Source organism: Pongo pygmaeus, chromosome 20 (assembly GCF_028885625.2).
Source record: "Pongo pygmaeus isolate AG05252 chromosome 20, NHGRI_mPonPyg2-v2.0_pri, whole genome shotgun sequence".
Lineage (NCBI taxonomy): Eukaryota > Metazoa > Chordata > Mammalia > Primates > Hominidae > Pongo > Pongo pygmaeus.
The window spans coordinates 46908927-46934166 of NC_072393.2; the positions used below are offsets into that span (position 1 = coordinate 46908927).

General features: G+C 51.9%; 1 protein-coding gene across 2 annotated transcripts in view; it reads left to right on the top strand.

Annotated features, from left to right (window-relative positions):
- Positions 1-7619: 7619 nt before the first annotated feature.
- The window catches only part of AXL (AXL receptor tyrosine kinase), a 41748-nt gene continuing 24127 nt past the window's right edge, over positions 7620-25240 (top strand). For both annotated transcript variants that reach the window (XM_054466069.2, XM_054466070.2), the window contains exons 1-6: positions 7620-8356; positions 9502-9724; positions 10010-10110; positions 10738-10914; positions 19783-19863; positions 19999-20114. In XM_054466069.2, the coding sequence (XP_054322044.1) occupies positions 8272-8356; positions 9502-9724; positions 10010-10110; positions 10738-10914; positions 19783-19863; positions 19999-20114 (783 nt within the window). In that variant the 5' untranslated portion in view covers positions 7620-8271. The remainder of the gene's footprint in view (positions 8357-9501; positions 9725-10009; positions 10111-10737; positions 10915-19782; positions 19864-19998; positions 20115-25240) is intronic.

The window sequence follows — 25240 nt, forward strand, 5'->3', positions numbered from 1 at the left end:
GCAGGAGAATGGTGTGAACCCGGGAGGCGGAGCTTGCAGTGAGCTGAGATTGCACCACTGCACTCTAGCCTAAGCGACAGAGCGAGACTCCGCCTCAAAAAAAAGAATTTTTTTTTTAATAATAAAAAAACAATAAAGAGGCGGGCTGGGCACGGTGGCTCACGCCTGTAATCCCAGCACTTTGGGAGGCTGAGGTGGGCAGATCACGAGGTCAGGAGATCGAGACCATCCTGGTTAACATGGTGAAACCCCATCTCTACTAAAAATACAAAAAAGTAGCCGGGCGTGGTGGTGGGCACCTGTAGTCCCAGCTACTGAGGCAGGAGAGTGGTGTGAACCCGGGAGGCAGAGCTTGCAGTGAGCCGAGATAGTGCCATTGCACTACAGCCTGGGCGACAAGGCAAGACTCCGTCTCAAAAATAAACAAATAAATAAATAAATAAATAGGCATGTCGGCCTGGGCATGGTGGCTTATACCTGTAATCTTAGCATTTTGGGAGGCTGAGGTAGGAGAATCACTTGAGCCTAGGAGCTTGAGACCAGCCTGGACAATATAGTGAGACCCCATCTGTACAAAAAAGAAAACAAACAAGCAAACAAACAAAGGCACAGACTTTGCACTGTATCAATATAAAAGTTGACATCAGGATGATTTCAGTAGCAAGTAAAAAAATACAGAAACTCAAAATGGCTTAACCAATAAAGAAGAATTATTGGCCCCCAAAGTAAAAGTGGAATCGGTGTGGTCTTCAAATAGTTTTCTGCGTGTGGTAAAATATACATAAAATAATATTATTTTAACCATTTAGAAGTGTACAATTTAGTAGCATTAAGTATATTCACAATGGGCCAGGCGCGGTGGCTCAAGCCTGTAATCCCACGACTTTGGGAGGATGAGGCAGGCGGATCACCTGAGGTTGGGAGTTCGAGACCAGCCTGACCAACATGGAGAAACCCTGTCTTTACTAAAAATACAAAATTAGCCGAGCGTGGTGGTGCATGCCTGTAATCCCAGCTACTCGGGAGGCTCAGGCAGGAGAATTGCTTGAACCCGGGAGGTGAAGGTGAGCAACCTGCACTCCAGCCTGGACAACAAGAGTGAAACTCTGTCTCAAAAAAATAAAACAAACAAAAGATATATTCAAAATGTTGTATAACCATCACCACTATTTATGCCCAAAATGTTTCCATTGTTTCCAACAAAAACTACCCATTAAATAATAACTTTGGCTGGGCGTAGTGGCTCACACCTGTAATCTCAGCACTTTGGGAGTCCAAGGCAGGCGGATCTCTTGAGCCCAAGAGTTCAAGACCAGCCTGAGCAACATAGGGAAACCCTATCTCTACAAAAAGTGAGACTGGTGTGGTGGTGCACACTTCTAGTCCCAGTTACTCAGGAGGCTGAGGTGGGAGGATCACCTGAGCCTGGGAGGACAAGGCTGCAGTGAGCTGTGATCACACCACTGCACTCCAGCCTGGGTGACAGAGTGAGCCCATCTCAAACAACAACAACAAAAAACACAATAACTCCCCATTAAAGTTTATTTTTTAAAAGTCAAAAGTATAATACTCATTTTCACACCTATCACAATGAACAATTCTGTTATTCATTCATTGTATTCATAATCAGTGTTCACATTTTCACATTTCTCTGATAGTCTCATAAATGTCTTTTTTTTTTTTTTTTTTTTTTTTTGAGATGGAGTCTTGCTCTGTTGCCCAGGCTGGAGTGTAGTGGTGCAATCTCGGCTCACTGCAACCTCCACCTCCTGGATTGAAGCAATTCTCCTGCCTCAGCCTCCCGAGCTCCCAAGTAGCTGAGACTACCAGTGTGCATTACCATGCCCAGCTAATGTTTGTATTTTTAGTAGAGATGGGGTTTCACCATGTTGGTCAGGCTTGTCTGGAACTCCTGACCTGGTGATTTGCCCACCTTGGCCTCCCAACACGCTGGGATTACAGGTGTGAGCCACTGCGCCTGGCCTGTCCTTTTTTAAAAAAAAAAAAAAAAAAAAAAAAAAGATAGACTGTTGTGCAGTGGCACAATCTCTGCTCACTGCAACCTCTGCTTCCCAGGCTCAAGTGATCCTCTCGTCGCAGTCTCCTGAGTAGCTGCGATTACAGGCACACACCACCACACCCGGCTAATTTTAGAAAAACTTTTTTTTTTCTTTGTAGAGCTAGGATTTCACTATATTTCACAGGCTGGCCTCAAACTCTTCAGGTCAAGCAATCCTCTCACCTTGGCCTCCCAAAGTGCTGGAATATCAATGTCTTTTAAAATTGGTTTGTTCAAATCAGAATCTGAATTTTGTTTGAAATGTCTATTGGGTTTGTAAAATCTGTAACTGTTACCCATCCTTTTATATGCCATTAATTTCTTGAATCAACTGGGTCTTTGGCCCTGTACAATTTTTCACATTCTGGATTAGGCTGACAGCATCTTTGTGGTGTTGTTCAAGATGTCCTTCTGTTCCCAGGATCTCCTGTAAACTGGGAATTAGATCAGATTCAGGCTCATTCTGGCAAGAGATCCTCCCTGGAGGTGCTGGGCCACATCTTGTTGCATCACATTGCAATAACTGATGATCCCATGTGTAGTGACGCTTAAAATTAATGTGTCCAGGTCCTGATCCCTCTGTTAGAAACTCTGCCAACCAGCCAGGTGCGCAGTGACTCACGCCTGTAATCCCAGCACTTTGGGAGGCCGAGGAGGGAGGATCTCTTGAGCCTAGGAGTGCAAAACCAGCCCAGATAACAAAGTGATACCCTGTCTCTACGAAAAACTAAGAAAATTAGCCAGTTATTGTGGCACACACCTGTAGTCCCAGCTACTTGGGAGGCTGAAGTGGGAGGATCGCTTGAGCCTAGGAGGTCAAAGCAGTGAGCTGTGTTCATGCCACTGCACTCCAGCCTGGGCAACAGAGCAAGAACGTGTCAACCTTTCACTTGCCTTAGCAGAGGGATTTTTTAAAACTAGATCAGATGGTATCATTCCTGTTCATATCATAGTTAAAACAAAGGCCAAAGTTTTTGCCAGGCCAAGGCTCGCCCTCACCCCAAGCCCACCTTCCCTCTACTCCTGCCCCCATCTGTTCCAGCCACAAACAGGGCTCCTCACAGTTCTTCACACGCCTGCCACACGCCTGCCTCTGGGCCTTTGCACTGGCTGTTCCCTCCACCTGGAATGCTGTTCCCTACAGGGCTCACTTGCTAATTTACTTCAGATCTCAAGCATAGCCTGAGAGAGGCCTTCCCCCATCATCCTCTCTAAAACAGCACCCACACCTCTCACTATCCCCTGCTTTCTTTTCCTTTTTCTTTTTTTGTTTTTGTTTTTGTTTTTGTTTGTTTGTTTATTTGTTTTTTGAGATGGAGTTTTGCTCTGTCTCCCAGGTTGGAGTGCAGTGAAGCGATCTTGGCTCAAAGCAACCTCCTCCATTGGGATTCAAGCGATTCTCCTGCCTCAGCCTCCCAAGTAGCTGGGATTACAGGTGTGTACCACCACACCCAGATAATTTTGGGTTTTTTTTTTTTTTTTAAGACGGAATCTTGCTCTGTCACCCAGGCTGTAGTGCAGTGGCATGATCTCAGCTCACTTCCTGCAACCTCTGCCTACTGCATTCAAGCAATTCTCCTGCCTCAGCCTCCCGAGTAGCTGGGACTACAGGTGTGCACCAGCACGCCAAGCTAATTTTTGTGTTTTTAGTAGAGACAGGGTTTCACCATGTTGGCCAGGCTGGTCTCAAACTCGTAACCTCGTGATCCGCCTGCCTCAGCCTCCCAAAGTGCTGGGATTACAGGCGTGAGCCACAGTGCCTGACTAATTTTTGTATTTTTAGTAGAGATGGGTTTCACCATGTTGGCCAGGCTGGTCTCGAGCTCCTGACCTCAGGTGATCCGCCCACCTCGGCCTCCCAAAGTGCTGGGATTATAGGCATGAGCCACTGTGCCTGGCCCCTACTTTATTTTTCTTCACTGCACATCTTGCAACATGATAAGTATTTATGTGAGTGTTATTTCTCTTCCCCTTTGAACGGAAACTCCAGGAGGATGTGGACTTGTCTTGCTCATTGTAGAAGCCCCACCCCAGCACCACCTGTCCATCTTTTCTTTTCTTTTTTTTTAGAGATAGGGTCTCGCTCTGTCATCCAGACTGGAATGCATTGGTGCCATCATAGCTTGCTGCAGCCTCAAACTCCTGGGCTCAAGCGATCCTCCTGCCTCAGTCTCCCCAAGTAGCCAAGACTATGTGTGCAAGCACATCTGGCCTATTAAAAAAAATTTTTGGAAGACACAGAGTCTGGCTATGTTGCCAGGCTGGTCTTAAACCCCTAGCCTCAAGCAACCCTCCAACCTGGGCCTCCTAAAGTGTGGGATTATAGGTGCGACCCATTGCACCCAGCCCCGAATCTTTTTCTCTTTTTTTGGGGGGGAGGGGGGATGGTCTCTGCTGTCACCCAAGCTGGAGTGCAGTGGCGCAATCCTGGCTCACTGCAACCTCCACCTCCCAGGTTCAAGAGATTATCCTGCCTCAGCCTCCCAAGTAGCTGGGACTACAGGTGCATACCACCATGCCTGGCTAATTTTTTTTTTTGTATTTTTAGTAGAGATGGGGTTTTAAAATGTTGGCAAGGCTAGTCTCGAACTCCTGACCTCAAATGATCCACCCACCTCGGTCTCCCAAAGTGCTGGGATTACAGGCGTGAGCCACCAAGCCCGGCCCCCATCTCATTTTTTAAAATGCATTTCAAAGTAAATTGCAGGCACATAGCAGGTGCTCAGCAAATAGTTCATATAGTTCATGAGTGAATGAATTCACAGGTTCAAGTAGGCCATCAACCAGCTGGGTCCACTGAGCCCTAGGGTGGGCAGGGCCCCCCCAACATATCTAAACAAGTGAGTAGATCTTTGCACATATTTGCACCCCTCAAAAATGCCACAATAGGCCGAGTGTGGTGGCTCATGCTTGTAATCCCAGCACTTTGGGAGGCCGAGGCAGGAGAATCACCTGAGGTTAGGAGTTCGAGACCAGCCTGGCCAACATAGTGAAACCCCATTTCTACTACAAATACAAAAATTAACCCGGCATTGTGGTGGGTTCCTGTAGTCCCAGCTACTCAGGAGGCTGAGGCAGGAGAATCTCTTGTACCTGGGAGGTGGAGGTTGCAGTGAGCTGGAATTGCGCCACTGCACTCCAGCCTGGGTGACAGCGAGAGACCATCTCCCCAACCAAAAAAAAAAAAAAAGAAAAAAAGAGAAGGGGCTGGGTGCGGTGGATCACACAGTGGGTCACGCAGTGGGTCACACCTATAATCCCATACTTTAGGAGGCCCAGATGGAATGATTGGCCAGGCTGACCTCGTGATCCACTCACCTCGGCCTCCCAAAGTGCTGGGATTACAGGCTTGAGCCACCACATCCGGCCCCTAAAACAGTTTTTTAAAATTAGCCAGGTGTGCTTGCAGACATAGTCTTGGCTACTCAGGGAGGCTGAGGCAGGAGGATCACGTGAGCCCAGGAGTCTGAGGCTTCAGCAAGCTATGATGGCGCCACTGCATTCCAGTCTGGATGACAGAGCAAGATGACAGAGCAAGAAGACAGAGTGCTTGAACTGGGAAGTGGAGTTTGCAGTCCACTGAGATACAGCCACTGCACTCCAGCCTGGGTGACAGAGTGAGACTCTGTCTCGAGAAAAAAAAAAAAAAAAACCCACAATAAGGAATTGTCCCCTTTATGGCAGGCCTTTTACAGGGTGGTGAAGATGCAGCAGTTCCCAAAATATACCCAGTCCCTTCCCCCGCAGAGCCCACAGACCAGCGGGAGGAGACAGACGCGAGACACATAATCATGCCAATAAATATATAATGACAACCCAGGCAAAGTGTTGCCAAGGAAAGGGACAGCATGTTGGGAGTGAACAATATGAGGACCTAGATTGGGCTGGGGGGGGGCCAGGCAGTGATGTGATGGAGAAGGGATGATAGAGTTGGGGACAAAGTACTGCAGGAGGTTGCTCCAAGTCCTCTGAGGGGGTTCTTTGGGTGAGAAAGCGAGAGAAGCCTGAGGAGGCGAGGGGAGGGTCACAGAAACATAAAGAGTTTAGGGTTCTGCTGAAAGGTTTGGGGCAGAGGTGGGAAAGGGTTTGGTTTGAGATCGGGAAGAAGCCTTCTGACTGTTGAGAGGGAGACAGGTTGGAAAGAGCAACAGAAGCCAGCAGCCCATGGACGGGTACAGTGGCTCACACCTGTAATCCCAGCCCTTTGGGAGGCTGAGGCGGGCAGATCACGAGTTCAGGAGTTCCAGACCACCCTGGCCAACATGGTGAAACCCCGTCTCTACTAAAAATACAAAAATTAACCTGGCATGGTGGTGCACGCTTGTAATCCCAGCTACTCAGGAAGCTGAGGTGGGAGGATCACTTGAACCCAGGAGGTGGAGGTTGCAGTGAGCCGAGATCGAGCCACTGCACTCCAGCCTGGGCAACAAAGCAAGACTCCGTCTCAAAAAATAAAAATAAAAAAGACATAGCCCAGGGAGACAATGGTGAAGGGACCTAAGTGGCCAGTGACAAGGAGCTGGAAACTTGCCCTGAGGGCAGCAGGAGGCCATCGGCAAGCAGAGAACGGACAGGGTAGGATTTGACTTTCAGAAACAGTCCTCTGGTTGCTAAATGGGAGAAAGGAGTGAGAGTAGAGGCAGGAGAAGGCAGGATCAGACGGGGGTGCTGGGAAGGGGCAGGTAGAAGAGACATCAGGAGGCCAAACAGACAGGACTTTATGATGCACCGTAGGTATACCAGTACCCAAACAGAGGTGGCCAAGAGCAGAGGGATAGACACCCAGCCTCCTCCTCACAGACATCCAGGCATGCAGAGCCCTCCACGTGCCAAACACACAGGGCAGAGGAAAGGAGGTGCAGCAGAGCCGATACGCAGGCAGCAGATCTGCACCAACCAGGATACACAGTCCCACCAGAAGGAGAGAGCAGTGGAATGATCAGGGCTCACTGCAGCCTCGATCTCTTGGACCCAAGCATTCCTCTCACTCCAGCCTCCCTAGTAGCTGGGACCACAGGCACATGCCATGATACCTGGTTAAGTTTTCATTTTTAAACTTCTTGTAGAGATGGGGGTCTCAGTGCATTGACCAGTCTGGTCTCGGACTCCTGGGCTCAAGCTATCCTCCCACCTTGGCCTCCCAAAGTGCTGGGATTACAGGAGTGAGTTACCGTACCCGGCCAACAACTATTCTTATTCCCATTTTACAGATGGACAAACTGAGGCTCAGGAGGCCAGTCACTTGCCTGTAGCCCACAGTTAGTGGTAGCACTGGGATTCCAACTTGGGTCCCCTTCGTGTCAACTGTATATTGGTGTCCCATTTAGGCGTCCATGCAGGTTTGTCTGAAGATCTGTGTCTCCCCAACTAAGTGTCCCCCATGGATGCCCACCCAGCCATGTCCTCCTGTCTCTGAAGTTTCTCCAGGAATCGAGCTCCTGGCCTGGCTTGTCTGAGTGTGTTTGTGGGCCAGCAGCATGCCCCTGCCCGTCTGGGTCCCTCTGCGTGTCTCTGCTTGTCCTAGCCTCTGTGTGTCAGTGACGTCTAAGAGTGTGTGTGTGTGTGCGCGCGCGCGCGCGCGCTTGTGTGTGTGTGTGTGTGTGTGTGTGTGTGTGTGTGTGTGTCCTTGTCCGAGGAGCCGAGAGAGTGAGGGGGAATGAAGGGCCAAGGAGGCCTGGCTGGGGCTGGGCTGGGGGTGGAGGCGGGGAGAGGGGCGTCACGGCCTGAGCTGAGAGGGGAGTGGAGTTCTGGAGGAATGTTTACCAGACACAGAGCCCAGAGGGACAGCGCCCAGAGCCCGGATAGAGAGACACGACCTCACTGGCTCAGGACGGGGGGCACAGCCACCAGGGTCCCCTTCCCCCTCCTCAGCTCCCTCCCTGGCCCCTTTAAGACAGGGCTGATCCTCTCCTCTCTTGAGTTAACCCCTGATTGTCCAGGTGGCCCCTGGGCTCTGGCCCTGGTGGGCGGAGGCAAAGGGGGAGCCAGGGGCGGAGAAAGGGTTGCCCAAGTCTGGGAGTGAGAGAAGGAGGCAGGGGTGCCGAGAAGGCGGCTGCTGGGCAGAGCCGGTGGCAAGGGCCTCCCCTGCTGCTGTGCCAGGCAGGCAGTGCCAAATCCGGGGAGCCTGGAGCTGGGGGGAGGGCCGGGGACAGCCCGGCCCTGCCCCCTCCCCTGCTGGGAGCCCAACAACTTCTGAGGAAAGTTTGGCACCCATGGCGTGGCGGTGCCCCAGGATGGGCAGGGTCCCACTGGCCTGGTGCTTGGCGCTGTGCGGCTGGGCATGCATGGCCCCCAGGGGTGAGTGATGGGGGCTCCTTGGGGCAGGGACCCCCTCGGAGGGGATGGAGCAGGGGTAGAAGGTGGGGGATGATGGCAGGTGTGGGGGGCCTGGGCTGGCTTAGGGAGTTTCCTTGGGACCACAGAAAAGGGACTTCAAGAGAGGGAGACACAGATTCAGAGACACCAAGTGCGGCAGAGGGAGAGAAAGACTGAGAGAGGAACTGAAGGGCAGGGGGGACAGAAGAGAGGACCCGGAGAGACAGACAGACAAGGAGAAGCTGAGGGCAGGGGTGGAGGCTGGACCTGAGAAGGGGGCTGAGCAGGGGGTCGCCGGGAAGGAAGAAATCTTTCCGAAGGGGTACCGAGGCAGGCGGCGGAATGAGGAGGGCTCTGGAGCCCTGGGGGAAAACCCTTTTCCCTGCCAACACCACCCCCCTGCCCCGCCACTTGTCCCTACCCCACCAGTCCACTCCATCCCTGGGGAGGAGGCTCTCACTTTGTCTCTCTGTCTCTGCCTCCAGCTCTGCTATCTCTGTGGGTCTCTGTTTCTCTCTGTCTCACAGTCTCTGCCTTTATCTCTCCCTGCTCTCTGAGTCTCTCTCTCTTCTCAGCCTCCCTCTGTGACTGTATCCCCCCTCCGCCCCCACCTTTTCTTCTCTCTTGAGGGCTGTTTCTTCATTTTTTCTGTCTCTCCTTGTATCTCTGCTCCTGTCTGTCTCATCTCCCCTGCCTGACTTTCTCTGGCTTCTCCCTCCCCCACCACCCTTATCTCCCTCTCCCACCACCCTTGTCTCCCTCCCCCCACCCCTGATTCTTCCCCTCCATCCACCAGCACCAGCACGATCTGTTAAGTCTCTAGAGACCTAAGAGAGGACGGAGGGGGCAGGGACTGGCCCTGCCAGGCAGTGCAGGGCGTGGGAGGCTGCCAGATCCCGAGCCTCCTTCCCGACGGGATGGACGCTGGATCCCAGTCCCCTGGGAGGGCTCCCATCCTCCCCTCAGAGCCTCCGCCCTCCACCCCTCTCTGAGGTCACTCGGCAACTATGTCGGCCTAAGGGCCTGGCGGGGTCCTGGCGGCTGGTGGGCAGGCAGGGACAGGGTGGAACTGAGGGCCGGAACGAGCTGGGGGGTTCCTAAGCTAACTCTTCCCATCTCCCCTGCAGGCACGCAGGCTGAAGAAAGTCCCTTCGTGGGCAACCCAGGGAATATCACAGGTGCCCGGGGACTCACGGGCACCCTTCGGTGTCAGCTCCAGGTTCAGGGAGAGCCCCCCGAGGTACACTGGCTTCGGGACGGACAGATCCTGGAGCTCGCGGACAGCACCCAGACCCAGGTGCCCCTGGGTGAGGATGAACAGGATGACTGGATAGTGGTCAGCCAGCTCAGGTGTGTGGCCACATCCCCGAATCCCACTCCTACCTCCGTCACACAGGGGGCAGAAAGCCCACCTGGGTGGGAACCCGTTTGACCACTTGTCAGCCGTGCAGCTTTGAGCATGTGATAGAACCTCTAGGTTTCGTTTTCCTCTTCTGCAAAATGAGTTAATAATAGGACCTACTTCGTGGTTGTCATGAGCTTCCAGGCTGGACACCCTCTTTCCGTTCTGACAGACCCCCTCTCAGTGTCCAGCTCTGACCCCGAACCTCTCTGTCTCTCCTCTTGCCCTGTCAGAATCACCTCCCTGCAGCTTTCCGACACGGGACAGTACCAGTGTTTGGTGTTTCTGGGACATCAGACCTTCGTGTCCCAGCCTGGCTACGTTGGGCTGGAGGGTGAGCTCTGGGGTCAGGGGTCCTGAGGGGTCAGAGGAGGTGTGGCGCTCATAGGTTGTGGGAAGTCAGGAATCCTGAGGGGTCAAAGGGTGCTGGAGGATTCAGGATGACCCTAGGCATCATACAGCCTAAGAATGTCAGAGTTTTGGGGGGTCAAGAAGCTGGGAGTCCATATAAGTTATGGGGCCAAGGCTGGGGGGATTATTTGTTCTGGGTAAAAAGTCTTCTTGGGGGTAGTTGGATGTCCCATGCATCGACACGATCAGGTCACAGGAGGCCATTCTGGCCATCAGATAAGGCGTCAGAGGCATGCAAGGTACCACTCTCCCCACAACCCCAGCGGTCTCATTTTTCTCATCCGTAGAATGAGATGAGGATGAGCTGTCAGACATTCTGGAAGAGAAACATGAGGAGCTCAGCTATCGTGGGGGGTCTGACATGGGAGGAATCAGATATTGGGGTCACATGTGTTGGGTATGGCTCAGGTGCCCTCGGGGATCAGATACAGGCAGGTCAATGACCTTGCAGGGTGGGTTTGCTGCCCAAAGCCTACAGCATCCTAGTGGTGGGTCAGGCATCTTGGGGCCTCAGAGGGACCCCAGCCTCTACCACTGCCCACCCCGCTAGGCTTGCCTTACTTCCTGGAGGAGCCTGAGGACAGGACTGTGGCCGCCAACACCCCCTTCAACCTGAGCTGCCAAGCCCAGGGACCCCCAGAGCCCGTGGACCTACTCTGGCTCCAGGATGCTGTCCCCCTGGCCACAGCTCCAGGTTACGGCCCCCAGCGCAGCCTGCATGTTCCAGGTGAGTCCGGGGATGTGGGTCAGCTCCGCATAGGGGGCCAGGCAAGGCTGAAGTCAGGAGCAAGGGAGCATTGCTACCTCTGCGTGAGTGTCTGACTGTCCTTCTGTCCCTCACTGTCTGTCTCTCTCTTGTTTTTCCCTCTGAGTCTGTCTCTGCCTCTCTGTCTCTACCTGTCTTGTTTCTCTCCGTATGCCTTTTTCTGTCTCTTCCTGTCTCTCGGTGTGTGTGTCTTTCTGTCTCTCTCTGTATGTGTCTCTCTCTCTCTGTCTCTCTGCTTCTCTCTCCCTCCATTCACCCCGGCCTCTCTCTGAATAGAATTCTTTGTCCTGGGTTTCCTCTGAGCTGTTCCATGGCCTGAGTGTATGTGGGCCTGGTGCCCCTTTGTCAGCCCTTGACCCAAGCAGGGCACCGGAATCAACCGTGCCCTCCTCTCCTCCGCCTCCCTCCACAACCGGCCCACCTCCTGCCCTAACAAGCCTGCTGGCCTCAGTCAAAGGGAGGATGTCCAGCCCGGTCCCCACTGGGGAGACGGAACCCAAAGAAGAGAAAGCAGGAAGAAAGCAGGAGACAGAGGCTGGGCATGGTGGCTCACGCCTGTAATCCCAGCACTTTGGGAGGCTGAGGCAGGCAGATCACGAGGTCAGGAGATCAAGACCATCCTGGCTAACACCGTGAAACCCCATCTCTACTAAAAATACAAAAAATTAGCCAGGCGTGGTGTTGGGCGCCTGTAGTCCCAGCTACTCGGGAGGCTGAGGCAGGAGAATGGCATGAACCTGAGAAGCGGAGCCTGCAGTGAGCCGAGATTGCGCCACTGCACTCCAGCCTGGGCAACAGGGTGAGACTCCGTCTCAAAAGAAAAAAAAAAAAGAAAGTGGGAGACAGAGAGAGATAGAATGACATACACTGGAAGGGACAGGCCACAATGACCCAAGATGGACATAGACAGGACAGGGAGGCCAGGCATGGTGGCTCATGCCTGTAATCCCAGCACTTTGGGAGGCTGAGGCAGGTGGATCACTTGAGGCCAGGAGTTCGAGACCAGCCTGGCCAACATGGTGAAACTCCATCTTTACCAAAAATACAAAAATTAGCCAGGTGTGGTGACGGGCATCTGTAGTCCCAGCTACTTGGGAGGCTGAGGCAGGAGAATCCCTTGAACCCGGGAGGTGGAGGTTGCAGTGAGCCGAGATCGCACAACCGCACTCCAGCCTGGGCGACAGAGCAAGACTCCGTCTCAAAACAAAAAACAAAACAAAACGAAAGACAGGACAGGGAAGTTGGACTGACAGAAACCCTCTCCTTCTTGGTGACCATTCCCTTCTGCACCATGCAGATGAGGCAGGACCAAGCTCAGGGTTACACAGTGGTCAGGGGCATCACTGGGGGACCCTGGATTCAGGGGGTTCTCCCTACTGAAGGAGGAAAGACAGAGGAGCAGATGGCAGAGGCTCTGTAAAGGAAGGAGGCTTCAGCCTGGAGGGCATCAGCTTCCCACACTCCCAACCTGCTGCCTCTCTTTGCTAGAATGAGGAGGGGCCTTCTGACTGGGGGTCTCCAGGGTGGAGGGAGGAGCTCACATTCTCAGCATTCCTGGGACCCTGAGTTGCAAGGAAAACCTGGTGAGCATGCTGACCCCAGAGGAGTGACTCAGGCCCATGGCTCGAGTGGCTGAGTAGGGACCAGGGTTGGGGATGGGGCATGAGTCAGCCTGGCAGGTCCCACGAGAAGGGGAGGGGAGGGAGAGAAATGGGGGCTGCACAGGTGTGAGGGTCTGTGCATGTCTGTGTGGTGGTGGTGGGGTGTCTGGATATCTGTGTGTTCTGGATCCGAGTGTTAGTGTATCCGTCAGCACAACCTCTGTGTGAGGGTGTGCCTTGGCAAGGGTGGGCTTCTGTGGATGTCCCATGTGTGGTGTGTGTGTGTGTGTGTGTGTGTGTGACTAAGTATATTTCCTTCAGCTTGGATTCTGTCCCAATGTGTGTTTGGATCTTTATAGCATGTCTCTCTCTCTACGTTTCTTAGGGGTTGCCTATGTGTGGGTGTCTGTGTGTGTGTGCATGGCTGAGTATACCAGTGTCAGCCTGTGTCTGTCCCTCTTTTTTGTGTTTGTGTGTTCACAGCTGAGATTCACTGTATGAAAGTAAAGTGTGCATGGAGGGTAGTGGGTTTGGAGCTATGGTGCACACCTCTCTGTATGGAGGTGGTAGTGTCAGCCCACAGGTGTGCAGCTATGGGTGTGAGCGTGTCCTAGTGAGAGCTTGTGTTCCCTTGCAGAATCAGAACGTGTCCATGGATAACTTGTGTTTCTTACCACCTTTTTTATTCCCCTTATTTTTTTTCGAGACAAGCTCTCGCTATGTAACCCAGGCTGGAGTGCAGTACTGTGATCATGGGTCACTGTAGCCTCCACCTCCTGGGCTCAAGCAATCCTCCTACCTCAGCACCCTCCCACCCCTCAAGCAGCTGGGACTATAGGCATGTGCCACCATACCCAGATAGTTTTTGTATTTTTTGGTAGAGATGGAGTCTCGCCATGTTGCCCAGGCTGCTCTTGAACTCCTGGCCTCAAGTGATCCTCCCGCCTCGGCCTCCCAAAGTGTTGGGATTTACAGGCGTGAGCCACTGCACTCAACCCTCAGCCTCTTACCAGCTTTCTGTGTGTGTCCATAGATGTCTCTGTGGCGTGTGTGTATATGTCACAGGGTAAGCATGTTGCTGTATGACTGTAGTCACAGACCTATGTGTGTGTGTGTGTGTGTGTGTGTGTGTGTGTAACAGCACCCTCTGCTTCTCTCTGGTCTCCCTGCGTGTGCACTGGCCCCTGCTGCCTCTGAGTACATGACCTAAGGATGCTTACCAGCCAGCGTATAGATGTGTGTCTGTGTCAATCTATGTGTCCATGGCAGTGTCTCCATCCTCGTGTGTCTGCATCAGGCCCGCGCATCTACGAAACTGTGTTTTTTTGTTTTTTGGGTTTTTTTTTTTTTTTTGAGACGGAGTCTCACTCTGTCACCCAAGCTGGAGTGCAGTGGCACGATCTTGGCTTACTGTAACTTCTGCCTCCCGGGTTCGAGGGATTCTCCTGCCTCAGCCTCCTGAGTAGCTGGGATTACAGGCACACCTGGCTTATTTTTGTATTTTTAGTAGAGATAGGGTTTCACCCTGTTGGCCAGGCTGGTCTCAAACTCCTGACCTCAAGTGATCCACCGGCCTCGGCCTCCCAAAGTACTGGGATTACAGGCGTGAGCCACCGCACCCAGCGCAAATGTGTTTTTGTATCAGTCTGTGTCTGGGTGAACAAGAAACCTGGGAGCATCCAGCTCCATCTTATGGCGTAGATGAAGGCTTGGCTGTGGGGTGGTGTGCGTCAGTGTGTCTGTGTCTGAGCAGGTCAAAATGACCCTTCATTGTGTCCTGGTGTGTATCTATCTGTCCACCTCAACTCCATGTACGCTGTTATGTGGTATGTATCTCTCAATATACAGGGACATTTAGGTTTCTGTGTGTGTTGGCATCAGCCTAGATGTATACTGCTTTGCTAGGTGTTTGTAATCAATGTGTACACGTGTGACTGTATGTTTATGTGTTTGTCCCACGTTGGCTTGTATGCATACATGTCTCTTTATGAATGTACATCAGTGTCAGCCCGCGTGTATATGTGTGAGTCATGGTGTTTTTGTGTCACTGTGTTTGTGACATCAGCCCTTGCATATCTGTGTGCCGTTAACTTCCCAAGCGCTGCGTCTTCTGTGCTAATAACAGCCCCTGTGTGTTTAAGTGTGATTCATTGTGAGTGTGTGTGTGGGGGGGTTGCTGTGTGAAGGAATTTTGTCCGTTTGTGTGCGTCTGTCCCTCTATCTGACTCAGGGCGTGCCCCTCCTCCTTCCATCCCTCTCATTCTCTGGAAAAGCTGGGGCGGAGAGCAGGGGTTGTGGGGGGATGGTCAGGACATCTGGAAAGCACATCTGGAGTCGGCCTGCTCTTGTCCTCTTGCGGTAAAGCAAGAGCCTTCTGGAGGGGAAGGGGTCCCAGTTCCTCCTGTCCCCTTCACTCAAGGTGCGGCCGTTGGGGCCTGGGAAGGGGGATCCCGGCTCTGGCTCCGCGCCCCCGAAGCCGGCCGGAAGCGCTGGGGTGGGGAGGTGCCCCCGGTGACTCACGCGGGGGCAGGAATGCTGCGGTCGGAACGGGACCCGGCTCCAGAACCCACCTCCAGCCCCAGGGCTTCTCCGGCCGGCGGCGCCAGCTCCCGCGCGCTGACCCTGGCGGGGCCCCACGTGCCAGGTGGCTGGACCCGACCCAGGCTCCCCGCCCCCTCTCGGGCCGCCAGCCCGGGACTGTACTGTTTCTCCTCCGGGCGGCGCGGGGGCTGCGGGCGCGGGGCCTTCGGGGCGCGGGGGCTGCGGGAGCGGGCACCTGACTTTGTCTGGGAACGGCCACCTAGGAAGCCGCGACTGAGGAGCTCCCCTACCCACCCACTTCGGGCCTCTGCAGACTTTGCCCCATTCCACTCCCTCCGCTGACGAAGAAAAGGAAACTTTGTGTCTGCGGATGGAGAGCCTCCCTTGCGAACGCGGTGGGAACAGAGGCGTACAGGCACGGAGCAAACACGAGAGACACGTACACAGACACTCAACACATGCACCTACACACCATCCACAGATACACGCAGGGTCACAAACATACCAGCTCAGAAACACAGGCACAGATGAACAAGCACACGCGTAAACAACACGCAGAACTGCAGTTGCACTTAAAAGACTTGGTCCCAGGGCCGGGCACCGAGTGGCTCTGCCTGCAATCCAGCACTTTGGGAGGCTGAGGCGGGAGGATCGCTTGGGGCCAGAAGTTTGAGAGCAGCCTGGGCAACATAGTGAGACTCTCCTCTTCTCTACAAAAAAATCGAAAAGTTAGCCAAGTGTGGTGGCCGCCTGTAGTCCCAGCAACTTGGGAGGATGAGACAGGAGGATCGCTTGAGTCCTGGAGGTCAAGGCTGCAGTGAGCCGTGATTGTGCCACTGTACTGCAGCCTGGGAGATAGAGCAAGACCCTGTCTCAAAAAACAAAACGAAAAACTTGGTCCTTCTTACATCCTAGCGCAGACATTGTGTGTGTGTGTGTGTGTGTTGGGGGGGGGGTGTCTATGTTTCTATGTGTATCTGTGTTGGGGGATTCCCCTTATTCACCAGGATACGTTCTCTAAGACCTCCCGCAAAAGCCTGAAACAATGAATAATACTGAACTCTCTATATACTACACATAACTTTCTTTTTCCTTCACAATTTCGCAGATAGATTGTTTTCTTACTATAGATCTTAGCAACCTCAGTACATATATATATGATTATCTTTTTCTAAGTGGAGAATTTTCACCTTTTCACTTAAAAGGAAACACTTTAAGGCTTCTCTTTAGCCTATCCGAATTGCAGCCATCACTATTTTGCACCCCGGGGCCTTTTTTTTTTTTTTAGACAGAGTCTCTCTCTGTCACCCAGGCTGGAGTGCAGTGTGGCGACCTTGGCTCACTGCAATCTCCACAGCCCGGGTTCTAGTAATTATCGTGCCTCAGCCTCCCGAGTAGCTGGGATTACAGGCGCGGGCCACCATGCCTGGCTGATTTTTTTGTATTTTTAGTAGAGACGGGGGTTTCACTATGTTGCCCAAGCTTGTCTTAAACTCCTAATCTCAAGTGATCCACCCGCCTCGGCCTCCCAAAGTGCGGGGATTACAGACGTGAGCCATAGCACCCGGCCAGGCCATTATTTAGATAAATAAGAGTTTCTTGAACACCAGCACTGCAGTACCAGGACAGCCGATCTGATAGCTAAGTGACTCACAGATAGGTATCAGATACAGCACTGAGATGCTGGACAAAGGGGGGATTCACGTTCCAGGCCAACCAGAGTGGGATGGCATGAGGTTTCATCACAGTACTCAGAACGGCATGCAATTTAAAACTTAGGAGTTATATCTGGAATTTTCCATTGAAATATTTGTAGACCAAGAGTAACTGAAACCTCAAAAAGTGAAACCTCGGATAAAGGGGGACTGATGTATGTTGTATAGCGGTGTGTGTTGGGTATCTCTGTGTGCTTGCAGGTCTGTGTCTCTTGTGTTTGTCTCTGTACTTCTATGTGCTTCTGTGTGTGCACGCCGGTGATACCAACACCACCACCACCACATTAGGGCGGGAAGGCAATCCACCTTCACTCGAAAACAGTTACTCAAGGCCGGGCATGGTGGCTTACGCCTGTAATCCCAGCACTTTGGGAGGCCAAGGTGGGTGAATCACAAGGTTAGGAGTTCAAGACCAGCCTGACCAACATGGTGAAACCCTCTCTCTACTAAAAATTACAAAAATTAGCCAGGCGTGGTGGTGCGCTCCTGTAATCCCAGCTACTCAGAAGGCTGAGGCAGGAGAATCGCTTGAACCCAGGAGGCAGAGGTTGCAGTGAGCCAAGATCATGCCACTGCACTCTAGCCTGTGCAACAGAGCAAGACTCTCAAAAAACAAAAAAAAAAAACAGTCAAGACACAATACGTGAACTCCCCTGTGGAATTACACATGCTCATATTTCTACACCTATACCCAGGAATGCTCATAAGTACACAGCTGAACAGAATTTCACTCACTCATTCAACAAGCATTTATGGCACACCTATTGTGTGCCAGGCCATCCTGACACAGCAGGGGATGAAACAGACACAACCCCTGCCCTCCTGGAGCTGACATTCTAGTGGGGGAAACTGACAATGGACAAGGTACCTGGGTGACAGGTAAAGTATGTTGGGCGATGAGAAGAACCAAAGAGGAAAAGTAAAGCGGGAAGGGGATAGATTTGGAGAGGAAGCTCCAATTAGCTCCAATTTTATTTTATTTTTTCTTTCTTTCTTTCTTTTTTTTTTTTTTTTGAGACAAAGTTTCACTCTTGTTGCCCAGGCTGGGGTGCAATGGCGTGATCTCAGCTCACTGCAGCCTCTGCCTCCCGGGTTCAAGCGATTCTCCTGCCTCAGCCTCCTGAGTAGCTGGGATTACAGGGGCCTGCCACTATGCCCAGCTAATTTTTTGTATTTTTAGTAGAGACGAGGTTTCACTATGTTGGCCAGGCTGGTCTCGAACTTCTGACCTCAGGCAATCCACCCACCTCGGCCTCCCAAGGCTGGGATTACAGGCATGAGCCACCGTGCCCAGCCTTTATATTTCATTTTATTATTTTTAATTTTTTTGAGACAGGGTCTCACTCTGTCACCCAGGTTGGAGTGCAGTGGTGTGATCACAGCTCACTGCAGCCTCCACCTCCCCAGGCACAGGTAGTCCTCCCACCTCAGCCTCCCAAGTAGCTGGGACTACAGGTGTGCACCACCACACCCAACTAATTTTTCTCTTTTTTGTAGAGATGGGGTCTCACCACGTTGCCCAGGCTGATCTCTAACTCCTGGCCTCAAGCGATCCTCCCGATTTGGCCTCCCAAAGTGCTGGGATTACAGTCGTGAGTCACTATGCCTGGCCAAGCTCCAATATTAACAGGGTGGCCAGGCTTAGCGGACTGAGAGGTGTTGTTGAGGAAAAAAAAATGAAAGAAGAGGGTGCAAGTCACGTGGATATTTGTGGAAGACTGTTTTGAGCAGAGGGAACAGTGCACAGTTCTCGGGGTGGAAACGTGCTTCATGTATGCGTTCCAGAGACACTGGAGGCCAGTGTGGCCGGAGAAGAGCGTACGGGGAGAGTGGGAGAGGGGTTGGTAGGAGGCGAGCTTAGAGATGAACAGACATGTCTCCATTGATGTACAGCCATGGGCCGCTTTCCTTAAGTGTGTCTAGCAGGTGTGTGTGCCCATACGTGTGTCCTTGTGAGTTAGTGAGTGTGCCTGTGTTTGTGCATGTGAGTGTGTGCATGTTTGTGTGTCTCTTTGTGTGTGTGTGTCTGTGTATGCTTTTGTGTGTCTATGTGTGAGTATGTATATATGTGTCTATGTCCATATATATGAGCATGTGTGTTTCTGTGTGTGTCTATATATATGTGTATATGAGTGTGAGTATTTAGGTGTACGAATCTGTGTGTGTGAGACAGAGTGTGTGTGTGTGTGTGGCTGTGTCTGTTTCTGTGTCTGTGCCTGTGTATGAGCATATGTATTTATATGTGTGTGTATGAGTATGTGTCTCTGGGGAGTAAGAATGTGTGTGTGTGTGGCTGTGTGTGGCTGTGTGTGAGTCTGTGTGAGCATGTGTGTGTATGAGTATGTGTCTCTCTCTGGGGTGTAAGAATGTGTGTGTGTGTGTGTGTGTGTATGCCCCTGTGCCTGTGTGTGGCTGTGTGTGTGTGTCTGTGTGAGCATATGTGTCTATGTGTGTGTATGAGTGTGTGTCTCTATCTGGGGTGTAAGAGTGTGTGTGCCTGTGACTGTGTGTGGTTGTGTGTCTTCACGTGTGTCTGTGTATGTGTGTTTATGTGTGTGTATGAGTGTGTGTGCCTGTGCCTGTGTGTGGCTGTGTGTGTCGTTGTGTGTTTCTGTGTGAGTATGTGTGTCTATGTGTGTGTATGAATGTGTCTCTCTCTGGGGTGTAAGAATGTATGTGTGAGAGAGTGTGTGTGCCTGTGCCTGTGCCTGTGTGTGGCTGTGTGTGTCTGTACTATGTGTGTCTGTGTGGCGGGAGGTTAGGGCTGAAACCAAGCCGTCCTTGTGTTTGGGGATGGAGGCTGTGTTCCTAACTCATTGCCCTCAGCTCTGCTAACCCTCCCTTCAGGCAAGTGCCTGTGTGGGCCGCACTGACCCTGGTCAGGCAGGCCACGGTGGGAGTGGCCCAGCATCGCCCGGCAGCCCTTCCTGCCCCTCTCTGATACTGGGCCCTTCCCTCATATGACTCCCTAGGGCTGAACAAGACATCCTCTTTCTCCTGCGAAGCCCATAACGCCAAGGGGGTCACCACATCCCGCACAGCCACCATCACAGGTGACAGAGTTGGGAGGTGGGGAGCTGGGCGTCAGAGGGTGGGGTTTGGGTCCAGGGTCAGAGTGGGGGAAGAGAGCAGGGCAGGGAGCTTTGAGCAAAGGCTCCCCAGGGTTAATCTCTCCCGTTTGTCCACAGTGCTCCCCCAGCAGCCCCGTAACCTCCACCTGGTCTCCCGCCAACCCACGGAGCTGGAGGTGGCTTGGACTCCAGGCCTGAGCGGCATCTACCCTCTGACACACTGCACCCTGCAGGTGAGACTCCCAAACTTGGTTCATTTCAGTCTTAAGCCTCCTTCCACCCACATCCACAACCCCCATCCTCTCCCTGAGAACCCACAACTTCTCGGCCACTGTTGAGAAGCAGTAGAGCCTGGCGGGGGGTGGGGGAGGGGTTAAGCCTGATGTCCTGGGTTCGAATCCTAGCTCCACCACCTTCTGGCTGTGTGACCTTGGGTAGGTGGCTTAATCTCTCTGGGGCTCAGGTCTCTTGTCTACAAAATGGACATAATGGTAGTGCCTACCTGGTATGCTTAGTGTGAAAATTCAATGAGTGAATGCAAATTACCAACTTAAAATGGTATGTAGAACATAGGAAACAAATTTAACAAAATTGGCCAGGCACGGTGGCTCACGCCACTTTGGGAGGCCGAGGTGGGTGGATCACTTGAGGTCAGGAGTTCGAGACCAGCCTGGCCAACCTAGTGAAACTGCATCTCTACTAAAAATACAAAAATTAACTGGGCCTGGTGGCACGCACTGGTAGTACCAGCTACTGGGGAGGCTGAGGCAGGAGAATTGCTTGAACCTGGGAGGCAGAGGTTGCAGTGAGTGGAGGTTGCAGTGAGCCAAGATTGTGCCACTGCTCTCCAGCCTGGGTGACACAGCGAGACTCTGTCTCAAAAAAAACAAAAACAAAAAACAAATTTAACAAAATGAAAATGATCAGCTGTTTTAATTATTTTCAGTATTAGTGATATTAACTCTAGCCAGAGTGGGAGCCCTGAGACAGCAGGGTCTGGAGCCATTTCTGTCACCACTGGGTACCCAGAACCCTCCGCTTCTCCCATCCCAGCCCTGGCCACTCTGCGTGGTCACTGTCTCGGGATAGGTCTGTCCCCTACTGGAATGTGAGCTCTGACAGGGCAAGGCTGGAGCTGTCCCAGTCACCACTGGCTCCGCATTCTTGCCCAGCACAGGACCAGACATAGAGTAGGGAATATTTGCTAGAAGGATATATTACAACCCAGATGAGCTAGACCCAGCCTCTGCCCTCAAGTTGCTCCTAGAGTAAGAAAACCAAAACCAGGCCAGGTGTGGTGGCTTACACCTGTAACCCCAGCACTTTGGGAGGCCAAGGCCGGTGGATCACCTGAGGTCAGGAGTTCGAGACCAGCCTGGCTAACATGGTGAAACCCCATTTCTACTAAAAATACAAAAAATTAGCCGGGTGTGGTGGCACACACCTGTAATCCCAGCTACTCAGGAGGCTGAGGCAGGAGAATCCCTTGAACCCGGGAGGCAGAGGTTGCAGTGAGCCGAGATCGTGCCATTGCACTCCAGCTTGGGTAACAAGAGCGAACTTCCGTCTCAAGAGAAAAAAAAAAAGAAAGAAAGAAGAAAACCAAAACCAAAACAAAACTCACAGATCTATAAATATAAGGCCCAATTCTGGTTTGAAGTTCTCTGAGATTAGAAAGTTGGAGATGGGGGGTGGACAGTGCCTATGATGGTAGATGACAGTAATGAAGAATGACCAACTTCTGCTGAGTGTCCACTGTGCACCGTGTCTTGCGTTAACACACACCTGCTCATGTGTTTGTGAAGGAGGGTCTGTGGATACACCCATTTTCCAGATGAAGAAACTAAGGCTCAGAGTGGTTAACCAGCTTGTCCAAGGTCACATCAAACCCATGTCATGCTCCTAACCTCCTTAGAAACTGTTTTTTGTTTTTTCCTTTCTTTTTTTTTTTTTTTTTTTTTTTGAGACAGAGTCTCGCTCACCCAGACTGGAGTGCCGTGGCGTGATCACAGCTTACTACAACCTCCGCCTCCTGGGTTCAAGAAATTCTCTTGCCTCAGCCTCCTGAGTAGCTGGCATTATAGGCGCCCACCACCACGCCCAGCTAATTTGTGTATTTTTAGTAGAGACAGGGTTTCGCCATGTTGGTCAGGCTGGTCTCGAACTCTTGACTTCAAGTGATCCGCCCACCTCGGCCTCTCAAAGTGCTGGGATTACAGGCATGAGCCACCACGCCGGGCCCTGAGAAAATATTTAGAGTCAGTGCTTGATTAAACAGGAATTGTCTTATACTTACATGCCCTGAGCACAACCCCATCTGCTTGTCATTTTAAACCTAGAAAATAGTGGCTATTGGCTGGGCATGATAGCTCACGCCTGTAATCCCAGCACTTCGGGGGGCTGAGGCAGGTCTGTACAAAAAATTCAAAAAAATTAGCTGAGTGTGGTGGCACGCACATGTAGTCCCAGCTACTCGGGAGGCTGAAGTGGGACAATCACCTTAGCCTGGCAGTCAAGGCTGCAGTGAGACATGATTGAACCTCTGCTCTCCAGCCTGGGTGACACAGTGAGACTCTTTCTCAGAAAAAAAGAAAAAATAGTGGCTATTGATCTTCCCGTTTTCAAGGTGAGGAACTGAGGCCCAGAGAGGGGCCCCCTCTCTGGGCCTCAGTTCCTCCCATCCTCCTCTCCTCCCCGGGGCTAGAAAGCCGAAGCTGAGATTCAATCCCAGAGGCCAGCCAGATTTGGGAGACCTCAAATGCCAGGTCAGGCATAAGCTGCACTCCTACCCACATCCACCAAGTGTCCCCAGGAAAGCAGAAGTGTGTTCTCTTCCCTCTCCAGGTCTCACTTCCTGCTGCACATGGGCTAGGGCTGAAGAGTTCCAGTGGGAGGGTCACAGCCGTCCCAGGGAAAAGAGAAGTGGGAGCGGGCATGGGGAGACCAACTGTCTGTACCCATCTCCCCTCTGTCCTGGTAGAGGTTCCTCTTCCTGTCTGTCACTGTGGGTCAGAGAGCAGGCATGGTGACAGCCTCACCCCCTCCTCGTACCCACCATCTGCCCCCACTCCTCCCCAGGTCTCATGGTGCTGTTTTCTCCCACCATGGGAGCTGTGTGACCTTGGGCAAGTTGCTGAACGTCTCTGGGCCTTGGCTTCCCTGTCTGTAAAATGGGGATGAGAAAAGAAATTGACCCCATAGGGTGGTAGAGCGAAGTCAATGAGTTCATCCAGTAATGTGCTTGACAGGGAGCTTGGTACATATTTGGCACTCAAGAAATGTTTGCTAGGCCAGGTGCCATGGCTCACACCTGTAATACTAGACCTTTGGGAGGCCGAGGCAGGTGGATCGCTTGATCCCAGGAGTTTGAGACCTGCCTGGCCAACATGGTGAAACCCCATCTCTCCAAATAATTAAAAAATTAGGTGGGGCTGTCATTGCACCACTGCACTCCAGCTTGTGTGATAGAGCAAGACCCTGCCTAAACAAAAAGAAAAAAGAAAAAAAGAAAGAAAAAACAAATGTTAGCTGTTGATAATTATAATATGCAAAGCAGTTTATATGCATCATGTCATTAAACCTTATACCCTGACAAGTAAGAACTGTGATGTCCATTTTCCAGAGACAGAAACTGAGACTCAAAGAAGTTAAGACACTCACTCTAGGTCACACAGCAAACAGCATCCAATGCAGGACTTAGATCCAAGGAATCTGGCTTTAGAGCCCACACCCTGTGACAGTAAACTCCTTCCTGACATACTGTGTGGCTGTATGGCTGGGGTCTCCAGGGTGAAGGGGAAGCCCTTGGCTGCAGCATTCCTGAGGTGTGTGGCTGTGAGTTGTGTGGTTATGGGAGTTTTGTGGTTCCATGTGGCAGGGCTATACAGATGTGTACACCAGCGGTGGCCCCCTCCACCCTGAGTGTGCCATTCCTGGGGCAGAATAGGTATGGGAACCTGTGCCGCTATGCAGAGCTTGACACTTATTGCCAGGAAACACACATAAAATAATAAGTGACAGGCCGGGCACAGTGGCTCATGCCTGTGATCCAAGCACTTTGGGAGGCTGAGGTGGGCAGATCACCTGAGATTGGGAGTTTGAGACCAGCCTGACCAACATGGAGAAACCCTGTCTCTACTAAAAATACGGAATTAGCCGGGTGTGGTGGCACATGACTGTAGTCCTAGCTACTCAGGGGGCTGAGGCAGGAGAATCACTTGAACCTGGGAGGCGGAGGTTCCAGTGAGCCGAGATCACGCCATTGTACTCCAGCCTGGGCAACAAGAGCGAAACTCCATCTCTAAATAAATAAATAAATAATAAATGACACTCAGTATGCACAAGCAGTCTTCTAAATGCTCACATGCCCCAATTCAGTCAACCCTGTGAGGTGGGGAGCCACTGTCACCCCATTTTACAGATGAGAAGACTGAGGCACACAACTAGGGAATGGTAGAGCCTGGATTTGAGCCCCAGATCCAGCATCCGTGCTCCTCAGCACTAGGCTAAACTGCCTCTGTGCACAGACAAGAGGTATTGTTACCATTACTGATATTCTTACCGCTAGTAGAGCAAAGACTCTGGGGACAGGATGGGGTTTAGGTCCCAGCTTCATCAGTGACAAACTGATGACCTTGAACAAGTGATTCCATCTCTCTGGGCCTCAGTGTTGTCATCTGTACAGTGGGAATAAGCATAATGCTTACCACAGGACAACAGGGTTGATGTGAGGGCCAAATGAATTCAGATTTGTCAAGGGCTAAGAATGGCACTCAGTACATGTTGGACGTGTTTTATCTTTTTTTATTAAGATAATATATAACATAGCCAGGCGCGGTGGCTCACACCTGTAATCCCAGCACTTTGGGAGGCCGAAGCAGGTGGATTACCTGAGGTCAGGAGTTTGAGACCAGCCTGGGCAACATGATGAAACCCTTTCGCTACATAGAATAAAAAAAAGCCGGTGTGGTAGCTCACACCTGTAATCCTAGCACTTTGGGAGGCCGAGGCGGGCGGATCACTTGAGATCAGGAGTTCAAGACCAGGCTGACCAACATGATGAAACCTCGTCTCTACTAAAAATACAAAAAAGTTAGCCAGGCATGGTGGCGCATGACTGTAGCCCCAGCTACTCGAGACGCTGAAGCAGAAGAATTGCTTGAGCCCAGGAGGCGGAGGTTGCAGTGAGCCGAGATTGCACCACTGCACTCCAACCTGAGTGACAGAGCAAGACTCCATCTAAAAAAAAAAAAAAAAAAATTAGTCAAGCACGGTGGCTCATGCCTGTAATCCCATCTACTTGGGAGGCCGAGGCATGAGAATTGCCTGAACCTGGGAGGCGGAGATTGCAGTGAGCCGA